Source organism: Garra rufa, chromosome 5, assembly GCF_049309525.1.
Source record: "Garra rufa chromosome 5, GarRuf1.0, whole genome shotgun sequence".
Classification (NCBI taxonomy): domain Eukaryota; kingdom Metazoa; phylum Chordata; class Actinopteri; order Cypriniformes; family Cyprinidae; genus Garra; species Garra rufa.
Window position 1 is genome coordinate 24,785,690 of NC_133365.1, and position 23,174 is coordinate 24,808,863.

The 23,174-nt window shown below is 34.2% G+C and overlaps 3 protein-coding genes across 3 annotated transcripts; all 3 read right to left on the reverse strand.

The window, feature by feature from the left end:
• Positions 1–4,110: 4,110 nt before the first annotated feature.
• LOC141334421 (serine/threonine-protein kinase pim-3-like) lies at positions 4,111–5,178 on the reverse strand. The gene is made up of 4 exons (XM_073839494.1): positions 5,092–5,178; positions 4,629–5,001; positions 4,287–4,466; positions 4,111–4,202 (listed from the first exon to the last, which is right to left on the reverse strand). The coding sequence occupies exons 1-4, from the start codon at positions 5,110–5,112 to the stop codon at positions 4,111–4,113; spliced, it is 666 nt and encodes a 221-aa protein (XP_073695595.1). The 5' UTR covers positions 5,113–5,178.
• A 5,238-nt stretch (positions 5,179–10,416) lies between these two features.
• On the reverse strand, positions 10,417–11,854 carry LOC141335783 (serine/threonine-protein kinase pim-3-like). Its single transcript, XM_073841339.1, has 4 exons — positions 11,768–11,854; positions 11,305–11,677; positions 10,963–11,142; positions 10,417–10,878 (listed from the first exon to the last, which is right to left on the reverse strand). The coding sequence occupies exons 1-4, from the start codon at positions 11,786–11,788 to the stop codon at positions 10,787–10,789; spliced, it is 666 nt and encodes a 221-aa protein (XP_073697440.1). The 5' UTR covers positions 11,789–11,854; the 3' UTR covers positions 10,417–10,786.
• Positions 11,855–17,314: 5,460 nt separating this feature from the next.
• On the reverse strand, positions 17,315–18,479 carry LOC141335787 (serine/threonine-protein kinase pim-3-like). Its single transcript, XM_073841342.1, has 4 exons — positions 18,459–18,479; positions 17,996–18,368; positions 17,655–17,834; positions 17,315–17,570 (listed from the first exon to the last, which is right to left on the reverse strand). The coding sequence occupies exons 1-4, from the start codon at positions 18,477–18,479 to the stop codon at positions 17,479–17,481; spliced, it is 666 nt and encodes a 221-aa protein (XP_073697443.1). The 3' UTR covers positions 17,315–17,478.
• Positions 18,480–23,174: the final 4,695 nt, after the last annotated feature.

Sequence of the window (23,174 nt, forward strand, 5' to 3'; positions counted from 1 at the left end):
CAGGAACAGAGACAGCGGTCACCGCCGCGTCCGGAACAGAGAGAACGGTCACCGCCGCGTCAGGAACAGAGAGAGCGGTCACCGCCGCGTCAGGAACAGAGACAGCGGTCACCGCCGCATCAGGAACAGAGAGAGCGGTCACCGCCGCGTCCGGAACAGAGACAGCGGTCACCGCCGCGTCAGGAACAGAGAGAGCGGTCACCGCCGTGTCCGGAACAGAGAGCGTGGTCACCGCCGCGTCAGGAACCGAGATAGCGGACGCTGCCGCCTCCGCCGCCCAACGAGCGCAAATGGCCGCCACCCACTCGGGCACAGCTACCGCCTCAACGAAAAAAAACTCCCCGCTGGACCCATAGTAGCTGGCTGCATTCTGTCACGTTGAGAAAGGAGGAGATCTGGGTCCAAATGCGGGGGAAAGAATATCTTTAATAATAACAAATAAACACATACAAACCAAACAAAACACAAACCAAAGGCCAACACGGCACAACACGACTTGATCTGGGGAACACAGAGACAGACATGGAAGACAATGCAGCCAGGATGATTAGTGGGGAATGGGAGTTCTTATAGAAGTCTAATGGTGAACAGGTGTCCGTATGATGAGTGCTAATGACAAGATAGGTGATACAATCAGGGAAGTGCAGTGCAAGGGAAGGGGAAACAGAGACCTCAGGTGGCTGAGGGAAAACCCCCCAGCCCAGATCATGACACTTTCAATTAAGAGGTGGCTGTCCTTAACCCTAACCCATAAATTTCAACTTCTGAAAATGATATTGAAATAATTTTTGCATTTCATTCCATTGCTGTTTTAAAAAATATCTTTTTCATTTTTAAAAAAAGTTAAAAAAATCTATATTTATTTAATATATTCTTTGTAAATTTTGAAACTTTATGTAAAAGAAATGGGTCCTGCATTTTCATGTCACTACCCAGTCAGTGTATGTTTTAGTCCACTAGCTGAGACTGATTTTAACTGCACCCCTACATTTATAATCAGGAAATATTCCTGTGTGTGTGTGTGTGTGTGTGTGTGTGTGTGTGTGTGTGTGTGTGTGTCTCTCTCATTGCTACATGGTGATGGCCCCATTATTTTAATAAATGGACATAAATTAGTTCTAAAGTCTGAAAATCTACAAATTTTCTGCTATTAACCAATCAGGGTGTTACTCCATAACATTTAGTTTTTATGTGTGTACAACTGTCCAGAACTGTGTTAGCTAACCATGTGCTGATTGGCATCTTTGAGCTAAAACTTAGGTAAAATTGTCAGTACCGAAACAGTCACAACTGAAACATGTCATCGCTTATCTGAACAAAATGTGGGAAGAAAATCGTTTTTGAGTGTATAAACATTCAACCATTACAAATGTTAACTAAAATAATAAAAGATAAAACTGACAATAGACAATACAAATATTTATTGATAATAAGCAACCATTTAAAACACATGGTATGAATGAACTCATAAAAACACATAAAAAATGCATTTCAATTTACCAGCATATTCAAAGTAATCATTTAAAATATAAACCTATTTAAAGCACTTTTAACATGACTAATATAATCTTTTTATAACAATATTCCAGCATCATTAATTATTAGTACTAACTACTGCTACAGTAAATACTGGTGCTAACAAACAATGACTATAAAGAAACAATCAATCCAAACCATAAAACCATCAAGGTAAATAAATATAGATTATTTAATCCATCAACTTTTTATTTGCTTCAATATGGCAAAATCATGAATTTAGTAAGAATTAAACAAATCGTGTTTATATCACTATATTTAAAGTATTTTTGAAGTGATACTATTTAATGAAATATGTGCTAATTTGCATACATTTCTAGTACAAAAATCTAAACACTGTATGAAGTCAGTTTCAACATTCTTGTTGACATATTACAGTCAAATGTTTTTACAGAGGGAATTTTGGGTATCTCATATTGTCACTCCATAATTTAAAAAAAAATTAGAACAGACAGAAAACTAATTTAGAGAAAACGGCCTTTAAAAATATGTATTGTAATTAAATTCTATTGACACAAATAGATAACGTGCTATAAAAGAAACACTTAACAGTGTCTTTTGGGTGTTTTCTTTCCACCAGTCTGAAAAAAACTTTATGAAACACCAAAAAGCCCAAAATCTTAAACTTAATAGGTGCATGAAAAAACAGTGTTTTTGCCTGCAATGTCTCCCCTTAAGCATTTTACATTAAAAAGAATATAAAACCATTAAATCACGTAATACTGCAGTTTTTAGAGTGGAATTTCATGGGAAAGACTTACATAAACAAAGTTACAATAATTGGTAATTCTAATTTGTAACTAAAATAGATCATTTGTCATTTGTTTTGTTGTTACGCATTCAACATCAATATTCATCATTTTAAAAAACAAGTTAATTACAACAACAACAACAACAACAACAAAAAATAAGCTGGACACAACAATCACATGCAAAGAGAGGGACAACATCATATACTCACAAAATGAATTCATTACACTACTTGATTTAATTGAAAAACATTTTGCACACAATTTAATTTAATTAACACAAAATAAATCTGTTTAGTTTGATCAAGACAGTTTAGTTGGTTTAGGTCCAATTAATTTATTCTAGCATGTTCAACTTCATGTTTTGCCACAGCCTAAGCACAGGTGACACTCTTCTGCATAATGGTAACCACAAAATTTAAAAACATTACAGAAACTCCTCTAAATGTACAACACAACTTAACATTAATAACAAATATGTCCTTTTCTTTACTAAAAAAAAGTTATATATCGCTTAATTTACTCTCCTAAAGCAGTCAGTTTCAAAGCATGCTGGGAAATACTGATCCACCGTCCAGTTAGTTACGTCAACAAAAATGATTCATGTAGTTTTAACACAAGTGAAATAAGAAACCTTAAATTTTTAAATGTATTAAGTAGAGTAAACACAATAAAACTGTTACAAAATGTTCAACAATTGTGGTACAGTTTAATTAAACTGAAGAAAATGTGAAAAAATAAATAGTAATAATAAATAGGTTTTTTTAGCATATAAACATTCTAGCTGAATTACATTTTTTAACAAAAAATAATATAACTAATACTATATTGATAATAAACAACTATTAAAAACACAGTGTATGAACTCATAATACACACATAAATTACACATTAAGCATTTGACTTTACCAGTATATTTAAAGTAATAATACAAAATATAAACCTATTTTAAACACTTTTGTTTTTTGGTAACATGACCAATATAATCTTTGTTATAGCAATACAAACGTTGCAGCAACATTAACTATTAGTACAAACTACTGCTACAGAATTGCAGTCAATCTCTCTACACTCTTAAACAAATGAAATATTTTTACATTTTAAATCAATTGTTTTATAATTATCTGTTGTTGTAAAATTGATTAATAACAATAATACATTTTATTTGATGGCGCCTTTCAAAACACCCAAGGTCACCTCACAAGCAAATAAAGATAAAAAATAAATAAAGATACAAATCACTACACAAAACAAAAACACACAGTAAATAGTCCGTATATAAAAACAAGGCGCAGTAAGTAAACATATTATAAAAAATCCTGTATATGTCTTAAGACGTTTTTTAAAAGTCAACAGACAATCACCTTTGCGAATATCAAGGGGAAGGGAGTTCCATAAGCGGGGGGATTAATTGCTTTATAGTTTTGTAGTTTTTTCCCTCATTAAAGCTGTAAAGTACACAATCTTAGATTTATTTCTCTAAAGTTTATTTCTTCAAATGTTTATTTCTGGGTCCCTTTCCCTGTCCTAATTTTAAATTACACATCATGCTACTTTGCATATAAAAACTACAAACAGTACATTTATTTCACTACTTTAAACTCTGCCCAACTAGCTGGTCCTATCTGAGCTTTGGTTTCAACTGGTGCTGTGTGTTCAGCTCCTCCAGCATCCACCCAGAGCAAAGCTGTTCTCTACAGTTTCTGTGTCAGTCCTGGTCACCCTATACAAACAATTCAAATCATTTATCTTGACTGATCCTAACAATACAATCCAACCAATGACTGCAGTGATTCACATGAATGTAATGTCATTGTCCACCTGTTCAGTGTAACCAGGGGTGGTGCTCAATGTCGTCTAAACTGGGGCGATCTGCCGCCGCTACACTGAGACACCAGCTGATCAACTGACGGCACTCTGTTACACACAACACAGTACTTGTGTTCAGCAACACAAAACAGCAAACTTCACCTCGATCTGGACATGATTTTTATCTCTTGCCTGTAGACAGCTCTCTAGGAAAGTTCAGTATGGTTTTGGAGGTGACCCTCGATGCGATTCTGAAGGGCAAACGACCGCACAGGATTTTGTAGAGCGTCACCCCCACTGACCAAACAGTAGCCGGTCCTGCATGATAGCGGCGCCGACGAAACCACTCAGGAGGGGCGTACTGAGGTGTGCCTGAGAGACCCCACAAGACCAAAAAAATCCAGTGAAAAGGCTCCAAATAGAGAGTCAGAATAGTTTCTTTTAGTTTGAACACCAAAAGTTTAGAAATGTCCATATACAAATACATCCACAGAGTGTTGTAGTGAGATCTTTCCTGCTGTAACAGAAACCAACCTTCAAATGATCTGTAGGCTGAGTCCTTTAGTAGATCTCCACAACCAAAGTCCAGCAGCTTGATGTTATGTGAGTCTGTGGAAATCAGCAGATTCTGTGGCTTGACGTCCCGGTGCAGGACTCCGCGGCTCTCACAGTGTTTCAGTGCCGTGATGAGCTGCAGCAGCACTTTCTTGGCCAGGATCTCATCCAGGCCGCTGTTCTCTTCACAGAAACTCTGGAGATCTTGGCAAGGAACTGGGCGTTCCAGGATCATGCTGTAGTGATCGGGACTGTCAAACCACTCCACCAGCTGCAGGACATTGGGGCAGGCAGGAGCTGAGTTGACCAGGGTCATCAACGCCACCTCCAGCGGCAGCCGACCATGGCCTTCCTGCAGTGACAAATGCCAAAGTATACCCAGGCCTGAATGAGGATGTGTGCAAACCAATGAGATGTCAAACACAACAACAGATTCACTTACAACTTTCAGTCTCCTGTGCATCTTGCGTTTAGAGACATACTTGATGGCGACCTGTAGACAGATAAAGCACAGTAAATCACACCTGCCTAACTGTGGAATATGACATTTACTGAAATCAATTCAATTTTAGGAAAAAAATGTCTTACTGGCAGTCCATCAGATCTGCGCGTCCCAGCATAAACTGAGCCAAAGCCACCTCTTCCCAGCAATGGGCCCTTCTCATATGCTTTTGTAACATATAAAATCCCAAAAAAATTATTTTATGAGAAAACATGTTGCAGTATCTACAACTGTAAAATAACACTACGTTGACAGTTCAAACAGCTAAAGAACTTTTTCAGTGACAAATAATTTCATAACTGAGCCATAACCTCTTTAATATAAGCCTATTCTGACCTCTGCAAGAGCGTTTGGTAGGTCTTCTGCATGAGGTGGATGGACGCTCATCTCCCTGGCTGCCGCTCTGCCACTTCCTCTTCCTGTTAGGCTCATCCGTGGACACAGAAACGGCCAACTCAGAAGGCAGAGGTGCTATATAGCCAGGTAGGCTCAGTGGCTGGGTTAGGTTTGGCAGCGGTTCCTGATCCTGGTTTCCAGAGCCACGTCTCCAAACCTCCTGAATAGCTGTCTGGGTGAAAGCTGCACTCCTGCATCTGGAGCGGCCTGGGGCTGGAATATTTCATACACACAATACTTAATCAGTGTCACATCAAATTGTGTTACGTCATATTTTTTAAGTTTCTTGAGTAAAATAAAATAGTTTCCCACTATTATAATTGTGACAAGGAATAAAACACATATTTTACTAATTCATTTTAATTAAGTGTTTTGATAAGGCATTCAGTCTCATTTACAGGAATATATTTAGCTAGGGAAAATTTGGGTTGAAATAAGTTCATTTACACACATTTCTTTGCATTAACTTAAAATGTACAACATCACACTATAACATAATATACTAATAATAAACAAATGAAACATACCGATAATAATACCATTAATAAACAAATGAAATATAAAACACTCACCTGGTCTTTCACTCATAGCCACTGAAACCTCCTGCAAACTCCAATATATGAAAAAAAGAAAAATTAAAGAATAAATGACTAAAATAACTAAGCAATTAAATTATTAAATAAATATAGAAAGAAAGAAAGAAAGAAAGAAAGAAAGAAATACTGTCCTCAGAAATACTCCTCCAAAGAAGAAAAAAAATGAAATAACTCTCCAAACTTCCTCCAAATTAAGAAAAGTACAACAAAATAAAGGTGTTTTCAGATATAATCTGAACTCCTTGCTCCCAAATCCTCCGAAATCCGGTAAAAATCGCAATTTGTGCACAGAAAGTATTCTCCAACAGTGTTTGTAGTCGCCTTGTCTCTCACCAACAGATAGCAATGGGTTCGAAAGTTTATATATTCAGTCAGAATTCATATCATTACACACGTCGCTATAGCAACTAAAATTTGAATCAGGCATGTGCACGCCTGACGTCGCGTGCGTGCGTGCGCGTACGTCGCATCTCATCATATGTATTGAATTGAAAAGCAAATCCTGACTTTTTTTTAATTTGTGAGATTTATCTGAACACGTAAACTTTTCCCCCTAGCCCTGATTCATCATATAGTCCTTAAAATAAGTTAGCTGAATCATCTTCTAATTTAAATTCATAGTTTATTACAAATAGAAATCAATTAAAATAGATTCGTGTAATTTATATGTATTTATTTGACTGGGAATCTGTTATTTAATTTATTTAACATTTACAAACTCATTTATTAATTACTCGGGAAAATGACCTACTGTTGTTTGCCATCCAAACGAAAAGCTGAAATTAAATCGATAAGTGTCGACTGTGGAAACGGCTCAAGCAATGTCCGACGTAAATCTAATGCTAATTAACAATGCTAATTAATCACACATACAAGTCTTATGTCAGTTGATTAAATATTCATACAGAATCCATTGTATCGCCTACCTTAATTCAATATATTGATTTGATTTAATTCATTATTACCACACATTTATTACGTGTGCGCGTATTCAAATCACGTGACCTTTCGTAACTCCGTACCTCAACTAGTTCATGGTTGCATGCGAATAGGCATATAAAATCGCAGATTGGTTAAGCTGTTTAATAATTAATTAAAAAAAAAAAAAAGATGTTTACTAAGTTCCTTCTATTATCTTTTGCAACCCTCAATATGTTTAACATATCAGTACGCTTAATATATATAAAGTCATCATTTATTAGGTACTTTCAATTAAGAGGTGGCTGTCCTTAACCCTAACCCCTAAATTTCAACTTCTGAAAATGATATTGAAATAATTTTTGCATTTTATTCCATTGCTGTTTTTAAAAATATCTTTTTCATTTTTAAAAAAAGTGAAGTTAAAAAATCTATATTTATTTAAAATAATCTTTGTAAATTTTGAAACTTTATGTAAAAGAAATGGGTCCTGCATTTTCATGTCACTACCCAGTCAGTGTATGTTTTAGTCCACTAGCTGAGACTGATTTTAACTGCACCCCTACATTTATAATCAGGAAATATTCCTGTGTGTGTGTGTGTGTGTGTGTGTGTGTGTGTGTGTGTGTGTGTGTGTGTGTGTCTCTCTCTCATTGCTACATGGTGATGGCCCCATTATTTTAATAAATGAACATAAATTAGTTCTAAAGTCTGAAAATCTACATTTTTTCTGCTATTAACCAATCAAGGTGTTACTCCATAACATTTAGTTTTTATGTGTGTACAACTGTCCAGAACTGTGTTAGCTAACCATGTGCTGATTGGCATCTTTGAGCTAAAACTTAGGTAAAATTGTCAGTACCGAAACAGTCACAACTGAAACATGTCATCGCTTATCTGAACAAAATGTGGGAAGAAAATCGTTTTTGAGTGTATAAACATTCAACCATTACAAATGTTAACTAAAATAATAAAAGATAAAACTGACAATAGACAATAAAAATATTTATTGATAATAAGCAACCATTTAAAACACAGTGTATGAACTCATAAAACACATTAAAAATGCATTTCAATTTACCAGCATATTCAAAGTAATCATTTAAAATATAAACCTATTTAAAACACTTTTAACATGACTAATATAATCTTTTTTATAACAATATTCCAGCATTATTAATTATTAGTACTAACTACTGCTACAGTAAATACTGGTGCTAACAAACAATGACTATAAAGAAACAATCAATCCAAACCATAAAACCATCAAGGTAAATAAATATAGATTATTTAATCCATCAACTTTTTATTTGCTTCAATATGGCAAAATCATGAATTTAGTAAGAATTAAACAAATCGTGTTTATATCACTATATTTAAAGTATTTTTGAAGTGATACAATTTAATGAAATATGTGCTAATTTGCATACATTTCTAGTACAAAAATCTAAACACTGGATGAAGTCAGTTTCAACATTCTTGTTGACATATTACAGTCAAATGTTTTTACAGAGGGAATTTTGGGTATCTCATATTGTCACTCCATAATTAAAAAAAATTAGGACAGAAAACTAATTTAGAGAAAACGGCCTTTAAAAATATGTATTGTAATTAAATTCTATTGACACAAATAGATAACGTGCTATAAAAGAAACACTTAACAGTGTCTTTTGGGTGTTTTCTTTCCACCAGTCTGAAAAAAACTTTATGAAACACCAAAAAGCCCAAAATCTTAAACTTAATAGGTGCATGAAAAAACAGTGTTTTTGCCTGCAATGTCTCCCCTTAAGCATTTTACATTAAAAAGAATATAAAACCATTAAATCACGTAATACTGCAGTTTTTAGAGTGGAATTTCATGGGAAAGACTTACATAAACAAAGTTACAATAATTGGTAACTCTAATTTATAACTAAAATATAACATTTGTAAACTAACAAATTATATTTTTAAGATATACTTAAGTTTTGTTGTTACTCATTCAACATCAATATTCATCATTTTAAAAAACAAGTTAATTACAACAACAACAAAAAATAAATAAAAATAAGCTGGACACAACAATCACATGCAAAGAGAGGGACAACATCATATACTCACAAAATGAATTCGTTACACTACTTGATTTAATTGAAAAAACATTTTGCACACAATTTAATTTAATTAACACAAAATAAATCTGTTTAGTTTGATCAAGACAGCTTAGTTGGTTTAGGTCCAATTAATTTATTCTAGCATGTTCAACTTCATGTTTTGCCACAGCCTAAGCACAGGTGACACTCTTCTGCATAATGGTAACCACAAAATTTAAAAACATTACAGAAACTCCTCTAAATGTACAACACAACTTAACATTAATAACAAATATGTCCTTTTCTTTACAAAAAAAAGTAATATATCGCTTAATCCCTAAATTTACTCTCCTAAAGCAGTCAGTTTCAAAGCATGCTGGGAAATACTGATCCACCGTCCAGTTAGTTACGTCAACAAAAATGATTCATGTAGTTTTAACACAAGTGAAATAAGAAACCTTAAATTTTTTAATGTATTAAGTAGAGTAAACACAATAAAACTGTTACAAAATGTTCAACAATTGTGGTACAGTTTAATTAAACTGAAGAAAATGTGAAAAAATAAATAGTAATAATAAATAGGTTTTTTAGCATATAAACATTCTAGCTGAATTACATTTTTTAACAAAAAATAATATAACAAATACTATATTGATAATAAACAACTATTAAAAACACAGTGTATGAACTCATAATACACACATAAATTACACATTAAGCATTTGACTTTACCAGTATATTTAAAGTAATAATACAAAATATAAACCTATTTTAAACACTTTTGTTTTTTGGTAACATGACCAATATAATCTTTGTTATAGCAATACAAACGTAACGTTGCAGCAACATTAACTATTAGTACAAACTACTGCTACAGAATTGCAGTCAATCTCTCTACACTCTTAAACAAATGAAATATTTTTACATTTTAAATCAATTGTTTTATAATTATCTGTTGTTGTAAAATTGATTAATAACAATAATACATTTTATTTGATGGCGCCTTTCAAAACACCCAAGGTCACCTCACAAGCAAATAAAGATAAAAAATAAATAAAGATACAAATCACTACACAAAACAAAAACACACAGTAAATAGTCCGTATATAAAAACAAGGCGCAGTAAGTAAACATATTATAAAAAATCCTGTATATGTCTTAAGACGTTTTTTAAAAGTCAACAGACAATCACCTTTGCGAATATCAAGGGGAAGGGAGTTCCATAAGCGGGGGGATTAATTGCTTTATAGTTTTGTAGTTTTTTCCCTCATTAAAGCTGTAAAGTACACAATCTTAGATTTATTTCTCTAAAGTTTATTTCTTCAAATGTTTATTTCTGGGTCCCTTTCCCTGTCCTAATTTTAAATTACACATCATGCTACTTTGCATATAAAAACTACAAACAGTACATTTATTTCACTACTTTAAACTCTGCCCAACTAGCTGGTCCTATCTGAGCTTTGGTTTCAACTGGTGCTGTGTGTTCAGCTCCTCCAGCATCCACCCAGAGCAAAGCTGTTCTCTACAGTTTCTGTGTCAGTCCTGGTCACCCTATACAAACAATTCAAATCATTTATCCAGACTGATCCTAACAATACAATCCAACCAATGACTGCAGTGATTCACATGAATGTAATGTCATTGTCCACCTGTTCAGTGTAACCAGGGGTGGTGCTCAATGTCGTCTAAACTGGGGCGATCTGCCGCCGCTACACTGAGACACCAGCTGATCAACTGACGGCACTCTGTTACACACAACACAGTACTTGTGTTCAGCAACACAAAACAGCAAACTTCACCTCGATCTGGACATGATTTTTATCTCTTGCCTGTAGACAGCTCTCTAGGAAAGTTCAGTATGGTTTTGGAGGTGACCCTCGATGCGATTCTGAAGGGCAAACGACCGCACAGGATTTTGTAGAGCGTCACCCCCACTGACCAAACAGTAGCCGGTCCTGCATGATAGCGGCGCCGACGAAACCACTCAGGAGGGGCGTACTGAGGTGTGCCTGAGAGACCCCACAAGACCAAAAAAATCCAGTGAAAAGGCTCCAAATAGAGAGTCAGAATAGTTTCTTTTAGTTTGAACACCAAAAGTTTAGAAATGTTCATATACAAATACATCCACAGAGTGTTGTAGTGAGATCTTTCCTGCTGTAACAGAAACCAACCTTCAAATGATCTGTAGGCTGAGTCCTTTAGTAGATCTCCACAACCAAAGTCCAGCAGCTTGATGTTATGTGAGTCTGTGGAAATCAGCAGATTCTGTGGCTTGACGTCCCGGTGCAGGACTCCGCGGCTCTCACAGTGTTTCAGTGCCGTGATGAGCTGCAGCAGCACTTTCTTGGCCAGGATCTCATCCAGGCCGCTGTTCTCTTCACAGAAACTCTGGAGATCTTGGCAAGGAACTGGGCGTTCCAGGATCATGCTGTAGTGATCGGGACTGTCAAACCACTCCACCAGCTGCAGGACATTGGGGCAGGCAGGAGCTGAGTTGACCAGGGTCATCAACGCCACCTCCAGCGGCAGCCGACCATGGCCTTCCTGCAGTGACAAATGCCAAAGTATACCCAGGCCTGAATGAGGATGTGTGCAAACCAATGAGATGTCAAACACAACAACAGATTCACTTACAACTTTCAGTCTCCTGTGCATCTTGCGTTTAGAGACATACTTGATGGCGACCTGTAGACAGATAAAGCACAGTAAATCACACCTGCCTAACTGTGGAATATGACATTTACTGAAATCAATTCAATTTTAGGAAAAAAATGTCTTACTGGCAGTCCATCAGATCTGCGCGTCCCAGCATAAACTGAGCCAAAGCCACCTCTTCCCAGCAATGGGCCCTTCTCATATGCTTTTGTAACATATAAAATCCCAAAAAAATTATTTTATGAGAAAACATGTTGCAGTATCTACAACTGTAAAATAACACTACGTTGACAGTTCAAACAGCTAAAGAACTTTTTCAGTGACAAATAATTTCATAACTGAGCCATAACCTCTTTAATATAAGCCTATTCTGACCTCTGCAAGAGCGTTTGGTAGGTCTTCTGCATGAGGTGGATGGACGCTCATCTCCCTGGCTGCCGCTCTGCCACTTCCTCTTCCTGTTAGGCTCATCCGTGGACACAGAAACGGCCAACTCAGAAGGCAGAGGTGCTATATAGCCAGGTAGGCTCAGTGGCTGGGTTAGGTTTGGCAGCGGTTCCTGATCCTGGTTTCCAGAGCCACGTCTCCAAACCTCCTGAATAGCTGTCTGGGTGAAAGCTGCACTCCTGCATCTGGAGCGGCCTGGGGCTGGAATATTTCATACACACAATACTTAATCAGTGTCACATCAAATTGTGTTACGTCATATTTTTTAAGTTTCTTGAGTAAAATAAAATAGTTTCCCACTATTATAATTGTGACAAGGAATAAAACACATATTTTACTAATTCATTTTAATTAAGTGTTTTGATAAGGCATTCAGTCTCATTTACAGGAATATATTTAGCTAGGGAAAATTTGGGTTGAAATAAGTTCATTTACACACATTTCTTTGCATTAACTTAAAATGTACAACATCACACTATAACATAATATACTAATAATAAACAAATGAAACATACCGATAATAATACCATTAATAAACAAATGAAATATAAAACACTCACCTGGTCTTTCACTCATAGCCACTGAAACCTCCTGCAAACTCCAATATATGAAAAAAAGAAAAATTAAAGAATAAATGACTAAAATAACTAAGCAATTAAATTATTAAATAAATATAGAAAGAAAGAAAGAAAGAAAGAAAGAAAGAAAGAAAGAAAGAAAGAAATACTGTCCTCAGAAATACTCCTCCAAAGAAGAAAAAAAATGAAATAACTCTCCAAACTTCCTCCAAATTAAGAAAAGTACAACAAAATAAAGGTGTTTTCAGATATAATCTGAACTCCTTGCTCCCAAATCCTCCGAAATCCGGTAAAAATCGCAATTTGTGCACAGAAAGTATTCTCCAACAGTGTTTGTAGTCGCCTTGTCTCTCACCAACAGATAGCAATGGGTTCGAAAGTTTATATATTCAGTCAGAATTCATATCATTACACACGTCGCTATAGCAACTAAAATTTGAATCAGGCATGTGCACGCCTGACGTCGCGTGCGTGCGTGCGCGTACGTCGCATCTCATCATATGTATTGAATTGAAAAGCAAATCCTGACTTTTTTTTAATTTGTGAGATTTATCTGAACACGTAAACTTTTTCCCCTAGCCCTGATTCATCATATAGTCCTTAAAATAAGTTAGCTGAATCATCTTCTAATTTAAATTCATAGTTTATTACAAATAGAAATCAATTAAAATAGATTCGTGTAATTTATATGTATTTATTTGACTGGGAATCTGTTATTTAATTTATTTAACATTTACAAACTCATTTATTAATTACTCGGGAAAATGACCTACTGTTGTTTGCCATCCAAACGAAAAGCTGAAATTAAATCGATAAGTGTCGACTGTGGAAACGGCTCAAGCAATGTCCGACGTAAATCTAATGCTAATTAACAATGCTAATTAATCACACATACAAGTCTTATGTCAGTTGATTAAATATTCATACAGAATCCATTGTATCGCCTACCTTAATTCAATATATTGATTTGATTTAATTCATTATTACCACACATTTATTACGTGTGCGCGTATTCAAATCACGTGACCTTTCGTAACTCCGTACCTCAACTAGTTCATGGTTGCATGCGAATAGGCATATAAAATCGCAGATTGGTTAAGCTGTTTAATAATTAATTAAAAAAAAAAAAAAGATGTTTACTAAGTTCCTTCTATTATCTTTTGCAACCCTCAATATGTTTAACATATCAGTACGCTTAATATATATAAAGTCATCATTTATTAGGTACTTTCAATTAAGAGGTGGCTGTCCTTAACCCTAACCCCTAAATTTCAACTTCTGAAAATGATATTGAAATAATTTTTGCATTTTATTCCATTGCTGTTTTTAAAAATATCTTTTTCATTTTTAAAAAAAGTGAAGTTAAAAAATCTATATTTATTTAAAATAATCTTTGTAAATTTTGAAACTTTATGTAAAAGAAATGGGTCCTGCATTTTCATGTCACTACCCAGTCAGTGTATGTTTTAGTCCACTAGCTGAGACTGATTTTAACTGCACCCCTACATTTATAATCAGGAAATATTCCTGTGTGTGTGTGTGTGTGTGTGTGTGTGTGTGTGTGTGTGTGTGTGTGTGTGTGTCTCTCTCTCATTGCTACATGGTGATGGCCCCATTATTTTAATAAATGAACATAAATTAGTTCTAAAGTCTGAAAATCTACATTTTTTCTGCTATTAACCAATCAAGGTGTTACTCCATAACATTTAGTTTTTATGTGTGTACAACTGTCCAGAACTGTGTTAGCTAACCATGTGCTGATTGGCATCTTTGAGCTAAAACTTAGGTAAAATTGTCAGTACCGAAACAGTCACAACTGAAACATGTCATCGCTTATCTGAACAAAATGTGGGAAGAAAATCGTTTTTGAGTGTATAAACATTCAACCATTACAAATGTTAACTAAAATAATAAAAGATAAAACTGACAATAGACAATAAAAATATTTATTGATAATAAGCAACCATTTAAAACACAGTGTATGAACTCATAAAACACATTAAAAATGCATTTCAATTTACCAGCATATTCAAAGTAATCATTTAAAATATAAACCTATTTAAAACACTTTTAACATGACTAATATAATCTTTTTTATAACAATATTCCAGCATTATTAATTATTAGTACTAACTACTGCTACAGTAAATACTGGTGCTAACAAACAATGACTATAAAGAAACAATCAATCCAAACCATAAAACCATCAAGGTAAATAAATATAGATTATTTAATCCATCAACTTTTTATTTGCTTCAATATGGCAAAATCATGAATTTAGTAAGAATTAAACAAATCGTGTTTATATCACTATATTTAAAGTATTTTTGAAGTGATACAATTTAATGAAATATGTGCTAATTTGCATACATTTCTAGTACAAAAATCTAAACACTGGATGAAGTCAGTTTCAACATTCTTGTTGACATATTACAGTCAAATGTTTTTACAGAGGGAATTTTGGGTATCTCATATTGTCACTCCATAATTAAAAAAAATTAGGACAGAAAACTAATTTAGAGAAAACGGCCTTTAAAAATATGTATTGTAATTAAATTCTATTGACACAAATAGATAACGTGCTATAAAAGAAACACTTAACAGTGTCTTTTGGGTGTTTTCTTTCCACCAGTCTGAAAAAAACTTTATGAAACACCAAAAAGCCCAAAATCTTAAACTTAATAGGTGCATGAAAAAACAGTGTTTTTGCCTGCAATGTCTCCCCTTAAGCATTTTACATTAAAAAGAATATAAAACCATTAAATCACGTAATACTGCAGTTTTTAGAGTGGAATTTCATGGGAAAGACTTACATAAACAAAGTTACAATAATTGGTAACTCTAATTTATAACTAAAATATAACATTTGTAAACTAACAAATTATATTTTTAAGATATACTTAAGTTTTGTTGTTACTCATTCAACATCAATATTCATCATTTTAAAAAACAAGTTAATTACAACAACAACAAAAAATAAATAAAAATAAGCTGGACACAACAATCACATGCAAAGAGAGGGACAACATCATATACTCACAAAATGAATTCGTTACACTACTTGATTTAATTGAAAAAACATTTTGCACACAATTTAATTTAATTAACACAAAATAAATCTGTTTAGTTTGATCAAGACAGCTTAGTTGGTTTAGGTCCAATTAATTTATTCTAGCATGTTCAACTTCATGTTTTGCCACAGCCTAAGCACAGGTGACACTCTTCTGCATAATGGTAACCACAAAATTTAAAAACATTACAGAAACTCCTCTAAATGTACAACACAACTTAACATTAATAACAAATATGTCCTTTTCTTTACAAAAAAAAGTAATATATCGCTTAATCCCTAAATTTACTCTCCTAAAGCAGTCAGTTTCAAAGCATGCTGGGAAATACTGATCCACCGTCCAGTTAGTTACGTCAACAAAAATGATTCATGTAGTTTTAACACAAGTGAAATAAGAAACCTTAAATTTTTTAATGTATTAAGTAGAGTAAACACAATAAAACTGTTACAAAATGTTCAACAATTGTGGTACAGTTTAATTAAACTGAAGAAAATGTGAAAAAATAAATAGTAATAATAAATAGGTTTTTTAGCATATAAACATTCTAGCTGAATTACATTTTTTAACAAAAAATAATATAACAAATACTATATTGATAATAAACAACTATTAAAAACACAGTGTATGAACTCATAATACACACATAAATTACACATTAAGCATTTGACTTTACCAGTATATTTAAAGTAATAATACAAAATATAAACCTATTTTAAACACTTTTGTTTTTTGGTAACATGACCAATATAATCTTTGTTATAGCAATACAAACGTAACGTTGCAGCAACATTAACTATTAGTACAAACTACTGCTACAGAATTGCAGTCAATCTCTCTACACTCTTAAACAAATGAAATATTTTTACATTTTAAATCAATTGTTTTATAATTATCTGTTGTTGTAAAATTGATTAATAATAATAATACATTTTATTTGATGGCGCCTTTCAAAACACCCAAGGTCACCTCACAAGCAAATAAAGATAAAAAATAAATAAAGATACAAATCACTACACAAAACAAAAACACACAGTAAATAGTCCGTATATAAAAACAAGGCGCAGTAAGTAAACATATTATAAAAAATCCTGTATATGTCTTAAGACGTTTTTTAAAAGTCAACAGACAATCACCTTTGCGAATATCAAGGGGAAGGGAGTTCCATAAGCGGGGGGATTAATTGCTTTATAGTTTTGTAGTTTTTTCCCTCATTAAAGCTGTAAAGTACACAATCTTAGATTTATTTCTCTAAAGTTTATTTCTTCAAATGTTTATTTCTGGGTCCCTTTCCCTGTCCTAATTTTAAATTACACATCATGCTACTTTGCATACAAAAACTACAAACAGTACATTTATTTCACTACTTTAAACTCTGCCCAACTAGCTGGTCCTATCTGAGCTTTGGTTTCAACTGGTGCTGTGTGTTCAGCTCCTCCAGCATCCACCCAGAGCAAAGCTGTTCTCTACAGTTTCTGTGTCAGTCCTGGTCACCCTATACAAACAATTCAAATCATTTATCCAGACTGATCCTAACAATACAATCCAACCAATGACTGCAGTGATTCACATGAATGTAATGTCATTGTCCACCTGTTCAGTGTAACCAGGGGTGGTGCTCAATGTCGTCTAAACTGGGGCGATCTGCCGCCGCTACACTGAGACACCAGCTGATCAACTGACGGCACTCTGTTACACACAACACAGTACTTGTGTTCAGCAACACAAAACAGCAAACTTCACCTCGATCTGGACATGATTTTTATCTCTTGCCTGTAGACAGCTCTCTAGGAAAGTTCAGTATGGTTTTGGAGGTGACCCTCGATGCGGTTCTGAAGGGCAAACGACCGCACAGGATTTTGTAGAGCGTCACCCCCACTGACCAAACAGTAGCCGGTCCTGCATGATAGCGGCGCCGACGAAACCACTCAGGAGGGGCGTACTGAGGTGTGCCTGAGAGACCCCACAAGACCAAAAAAATCCAGTGAAAAGGCTCCAAATAGAGAGTCAGAATATTTCTTTTAGTTTGAACACCAAAAGTTTAGAAATGTCCATATACAAATACATCCACAGAGTGTTGTAGTGAGATCTTTCCTGCTGTAACAGAAACCAACCTTCAAATGATCTGTAGGCTGAGTCCTTTAGTAGATCTCCACAACCAAAGTCCAGCAGCTTGATGTTATGTGAGTCTGTGGAAATCAGCAGATTCTGTGGCTTGACGTCCCGGTGCAGGACTCCGCGGCTCTCACAGTGTTTCAGTGCCGTGATGAGCTGCAGCAGCACTTTCTTGGCCAGGATCTCATCCAGGCCGCTGTTCTCTTCACAGAAACTCTGGAGATCTTGGCAAGGAACTGGGCGTTCCAGGATCATGCTGTAGTGATCGGGACTGTCAAACCACTCCACCAGCTGCAGGACATTGGGGCAGGCAGGAGCTGAGTTGACCAGGGTCATCAACGCCACCTCCAGCGGCAGCCGACCATGGCCTTCCTGCAGTGACAAATGCCAAAGTATACCCAGGCCTGAATGAGGATGTGTGCAAACCAATGAGATGTCAAACACAACAACAGATTCACTTACAACTTTCAGTCTCCTGTGCATCTTGCATTTAGAGACATACTTGATGGCGACCTGTAGACAGATAAAGCACAGTAAATCACACCTGCCTAACTGTGGAATATGACATTTACTGAAATCAATTCAATTTTAGGAAAAAAATTTCTTACTGGCAGTCCATCAGATCTGCGCGTCCCAGCATAAACTGAGCCAAAGCCACCTCTTCCCAGCAATGGGCCCTTCTCATATGCTTTTGTAACATATAAAATCACAAAAAAATTATTTTATGAGAAAACATGCTGCAGTATCTACAACTGTAAAATAACACTACGTTGACAGTTCAAACAGCTAAAGAACTTTTTCAGTGACAAATAATTTCATAACTGAGCCATAACCTCTTTAATATAAGCCTATTCTGACCTCTGCAAGAGCGTTTGGTAGGTCTTCTGCATGAGGTGGATGGACGCTCATCTCCCTGGCTGCCGCTCTGCCACTTCCTCTTCCTGTTAGGCTCATCCGTGGACACAGAAACGGCCAACTCAGAAGGCAGAGGTGCTATATAGCCAGGTAGGCTCAGTGGCTGGGTTAGGTTTGGCAGCGGTTCCTGATCCTGGTTTCCAGAGCCACGTCTCCAAACCTCCTGAATAGCTGTCTGGGTGAAAGCTGCACTCCTGCATCTGGAGCGGCCTGGGGCTGGAATATTTCATACACACAATACTTAATCAGTGTCACATCAAATTGTGTTACGTCATATTTTTTAAGTTTCTTGAGTAAAATAAAATAGTTTCCCACTATTATAATTATGACAAGGAATAAAACACATATTTTACTAATTCATTTTAATTAAGTGTTTTGATAAGGAATTCAGTCTCATTTACAGGAATATATTTAGCTAGGGAAAATTTGGGTTGAAATAAGTTCATTTACACACATTTCTTTGCATTAACTTAAAATGTACAACATCGCACTATAACATAATATACTAATAATAAACAAATGAAACATACCAATAATAATACCATTAATAAACAAATGAAATATAAAACACTCACCTGGTCTTTCACTCATAGCCACTGAAACCTCCTGCAAACTCCAATATATGAAAAAAAGAAAAAATAAAGAATAAATGACTAAAATAACTAAGCAATTAAATTATTAAATAAATATAGAAAGAAAGAAAGAAAGAAAGAAAGAAAGAAAGAAAGAAAGAAAGAAAGAAAGAAAGAAAGAAAGAAATACTGTCCTCAGAAATACTCCTCCAAAGAAGAAAAAAAATGAAATAACTCTCCAAAATTCCTCCAAATTAAGAAAAGTACAACAAAATAAAGGTGTTTTCAGATACAATCTGAACTCCTTGCTCCCAAATCCTCCGAAATCCGGTAAAAATCGCAATTTGTGCACAGAAAGTATTCTCCAACAGTGTTTGTAGTCGCCTTGTCTCTCACCAACAGATAGCAATGGGTTCGAAAGTTTATATATTCAGTCAGAATTCATATCATTACACACGTCGCTATAGCAACTAAAATTTGAATCAGGCATGTGCACGCCTGACGTCGCGTGCGTGCGTGCGCGTACGTCGCATCTCATCATATGTATTGAATTGAAAAGCAAATCCTGACTTTTTTTTAATTTGTGAGATTTATCTGAACACGTAAACTTTTTCCCCTAGCCCTGATTCATCATATAGTCCTTAAAATAAGTTAGCTGAATCATCTTCTAATTTAAATTCATAGTTTATTACAAATAGAAATCAATTAAAATAGATTCGTGTAATTTATATGTATTTATTTGACTGGGAATCTGTTATTTATTTTATTTAACATTTACAAACTCATTTATTAATTACTCGGTTAAATGACCTACTGTTGTTTGCCATCCAAACGAAAAGCTGAAATTAAATCGATAAGTGTCGACTGTGGAAACGGCTCAAGCTATGTCCGACGTAAATCTAATGCTAATTAACAATGCTAATTAATCACACATACAAGTCTTATGTCAGTTGATTAAATATTCATACAGAATCCATTGTATCGCCTACCTTAATTCAATATATTGATTTGATTTAATTCATTATTACCACACATTTATTACGTATGCGCGTATTCAAATCACGTGACCTTTCCTAACTCCGTACCTCAACTAGTTCATGGTTGCATCCGAATAGGCATATATATACATATAGCTGTTTAATAATTAATAATAATTAATAATAATAAAAAAAGATGTTTACTAAGTTCCTTCTATTATCTTTTGCAACCCTCAATATGTTTAACATATCAGTACGCTTAATATATATAAAGTCATCATTTATTAGGTACTTTCAGTTAAGAGGTGGCTGTCCTTAACCCTAACCCCTAAATTTCAACTTCTGAAAATGATATTGAAATAATTTTTGCATTTTATTCCATTGCTGTTTTTAAAAATATCTTTTTCATTTTTAAAAAAAGTGAAGTTAAAAAATCTATATTTATTTAAAATAATCTTTGTAAATTTTGAAACTTTATGTAAAAGAAATGTGTCCTGCATTTTCATGTCACTACCCAGTCAGTGTATGTTTTAGTCCACTAGCTGAGACTGATTTTAACTGCACCCCTACATTTATAATCAGGAAATATTCCTGTGTGTGTGTGTGTGTGTGTGTGTGTGTGTGTGTGTGTGTGTGTGTGTGTGTGTGTCTCTCTCATTGCTACATGGTGATGGCCCCATTATTTTAATAAATGAACATAAATTAGTTCTAAAGTCTGAAAATCTACAATTTTTCTGCTATTAACCAATCAAGGTGTTACTCCATAACATTTAGTTTTTATGTGTGTACAACTGTCCAGAACTGTGTTAGCTAACCATGTGCTAATTGGCATCTTTGAGCTAAAACTTAGGTAAAATTGTCAGTACCGAAACAGTCACAACTGAAACATGTCATCGCTTATCTGAACAAAATGTGGGAAGAAAATCGTTTTTGAGTGTATAAACATTCAACCATTACAAATGTTAACTAAAATAATAAAAAATAAAACTGACAATAGACAATACAAATATTTATTGATAATAAGCAACCATTTAAAACACAGTGTATGAACTCATAAAAACACATAAAAAATGCATTTCAATTTACCAGCATATTCAAAGTAATCATTTAAAATATAAACCTATTTAAAACACTTTTAACATGACTAATATAATCTTTTTATAACAATATTCCAGCATCATTAATTATTAGTACTAACTACTGCTACAGTAAATACTGGTGCTAACAATCAGTGACTATAAAGAAACAATCAATCCAAACCATAAAACCATCAAGGTAAATAAATATAGATTATTTAATCCATCAACTTTTTATTTGCTTCAATATGGCAAAATCATGAATTTAGTAAGAATTAAACAAATCGTGTTTATATCACTATATTTAAAGTATTTTTGAAGTGATACAATTTAATGAAATATGTGCTAATTTGCATACATTTCTAGTACAAAAATCTAAACACTGTATGAAGTCAGTTTCAACATTCTTGTTGACATATTACAGTCAAATGTTTTTACAGAGGGAATTTTGGGTATCTCATATTGTCACTCCATAATTAAAAAAAATTAGGACAGAAAACTAATTTAGAGAAAACGGCCTTTAAAAATATGTATTGTAATTAAATTCTATTGACACAAATAGATAACGTGCTATAAAAGAAACACTTAACAGTGTCTTTTGGGTGTTTTCTTTCCACCAGTCTGAAAAAAACTTTATGAAACACCAAAAAGCCTAAAATCTTAAACTTAATAGGTGCATGAAAAAACAGTGTTTTTGCCTGCAATGTCTCCCCTTAAGCATTTTACATTAAAAAGAATATAAAACCATTAAATCACGTAATACTGCAGTTTTTAGAGTGGAATTTCATGGGAAAGACTTACATAAACAAAGTTAGAATAATTGGTAATTCTAATTTGTAACTAAAATAGATCATTTGTAAACTAACAAATTATATTTTTAAGATATACTTAAGTTTTGTTGTTACTCATTCAACATCAATATTCTTCATTTTAAAAAAACAAGTTAATTACAACAACAACAACAAAAAAAAAAAAAAATAAGCTGGACACAACAATCACATGCAAAGAGAGGGACAACATCATATACTCACAAAATGAATTCATTACACTACTTGATTTAATTGAAAAACATTTTGCACACAATTTAATTTAATTAACACAAAATAAATCTGTTTAGTTTGATCAAGACAGTTTAGTTGGTTTAGGTCCAATTAATTTATTCTAGCATGTTCAACTTCATGTTTTGCCATTGCGTAATTTGGTGACCCCTTCGTGATGTCTCTGATCAGGTAAGACAAAGTTTGACTACCTGATTAGTGACATTACTATTACTGTGTGTCTGTAATTACGTGACTTGGGCAAGACAGAGTATAGTCTGACTGTCTAATTAGTAATTGCTGATTAAATTGCGTAACTCGGGCAAGACAGAGTATAGTCTGACTGTCTGATTACCAATTGTTTAACTGCGTAGTAAGGTAAGACAGAGTATAGTCTGACTATCTGTACTGACGTAAGGTATACCCTCAGCGAGGCTGGGAAGAGTGCTATAGAAATCAAAATTGAAAACGAAATTAAAAGCAAAAGTGTGAGTCTCGGTCTGTCCCGTGGTGAGGTGAATATCTATTATCTGTAATATCTGTCATGGGAGCCACCTATCCTAAACCAAATCCTGGCGAAACACCAAATGATTGGATGAAT

Bases quoted from the DNA above. Each gene is read 5' to 3' on its own strand.
- LOC141334421 (XM_073839494.1), bottom strand. From the start codon at position 5,112: ATGCACAGGAGACTGAAAGTT. The intron at 4,467-4,628 runs GTTGGTTTCTGT...GGGGTCTCTCAG, and splicing joins AGCCTACAGATCATTTGAAG to GCACACCTCAGTACGCCCCT. The intron at 4,203-4,286 runs GCAAGAGATAAA...TGTGTGTAACAG, and splicing joins TCCTAGAGAGCTGTCTACAG to AGTGCCGTCAGTTGATCAGC.
- LOC141335783 (XM_073841339.1), bottom strand. From the start codon at position 11,788: ATGCACAGGAGACTGAAAGTT. The intron at 11,678-11,767 runs GTAAGTGAATCT...TTGTCACTGCAG, and splicing joins TGCACAGGAGACTGAAAGTT to GAAGGCCATGGTCGGCTGCC. The intron at 10,879-10,962 runs GCAAGAGATAAA...TGTGTGTAACAG, and splicing joins TCCTAGAGAGCTGTCTACAG to AGTGCCGTCAGTTGATCAGC.
- LOC141335787 (XM_073841342.1), bottom strand. From the start codon at position 18,479: ATGCACAGGAGACTGAAAGTT. The intron at 18,369-18,458 runs GTAAGTGAATCT...TTGTCACTGCAG, and splicing joins TGCACAGGAGACTGAAAGTT to GAAGGCCATGGTCGGCTGCC. The intron at 17,835-17,995 runs GTTGGTTTCTGT...GGGGTCTCTCAG, and splicing joins AGCCTACAGATCATTTGAAG to GCACACCTCAGTACGCCCCT.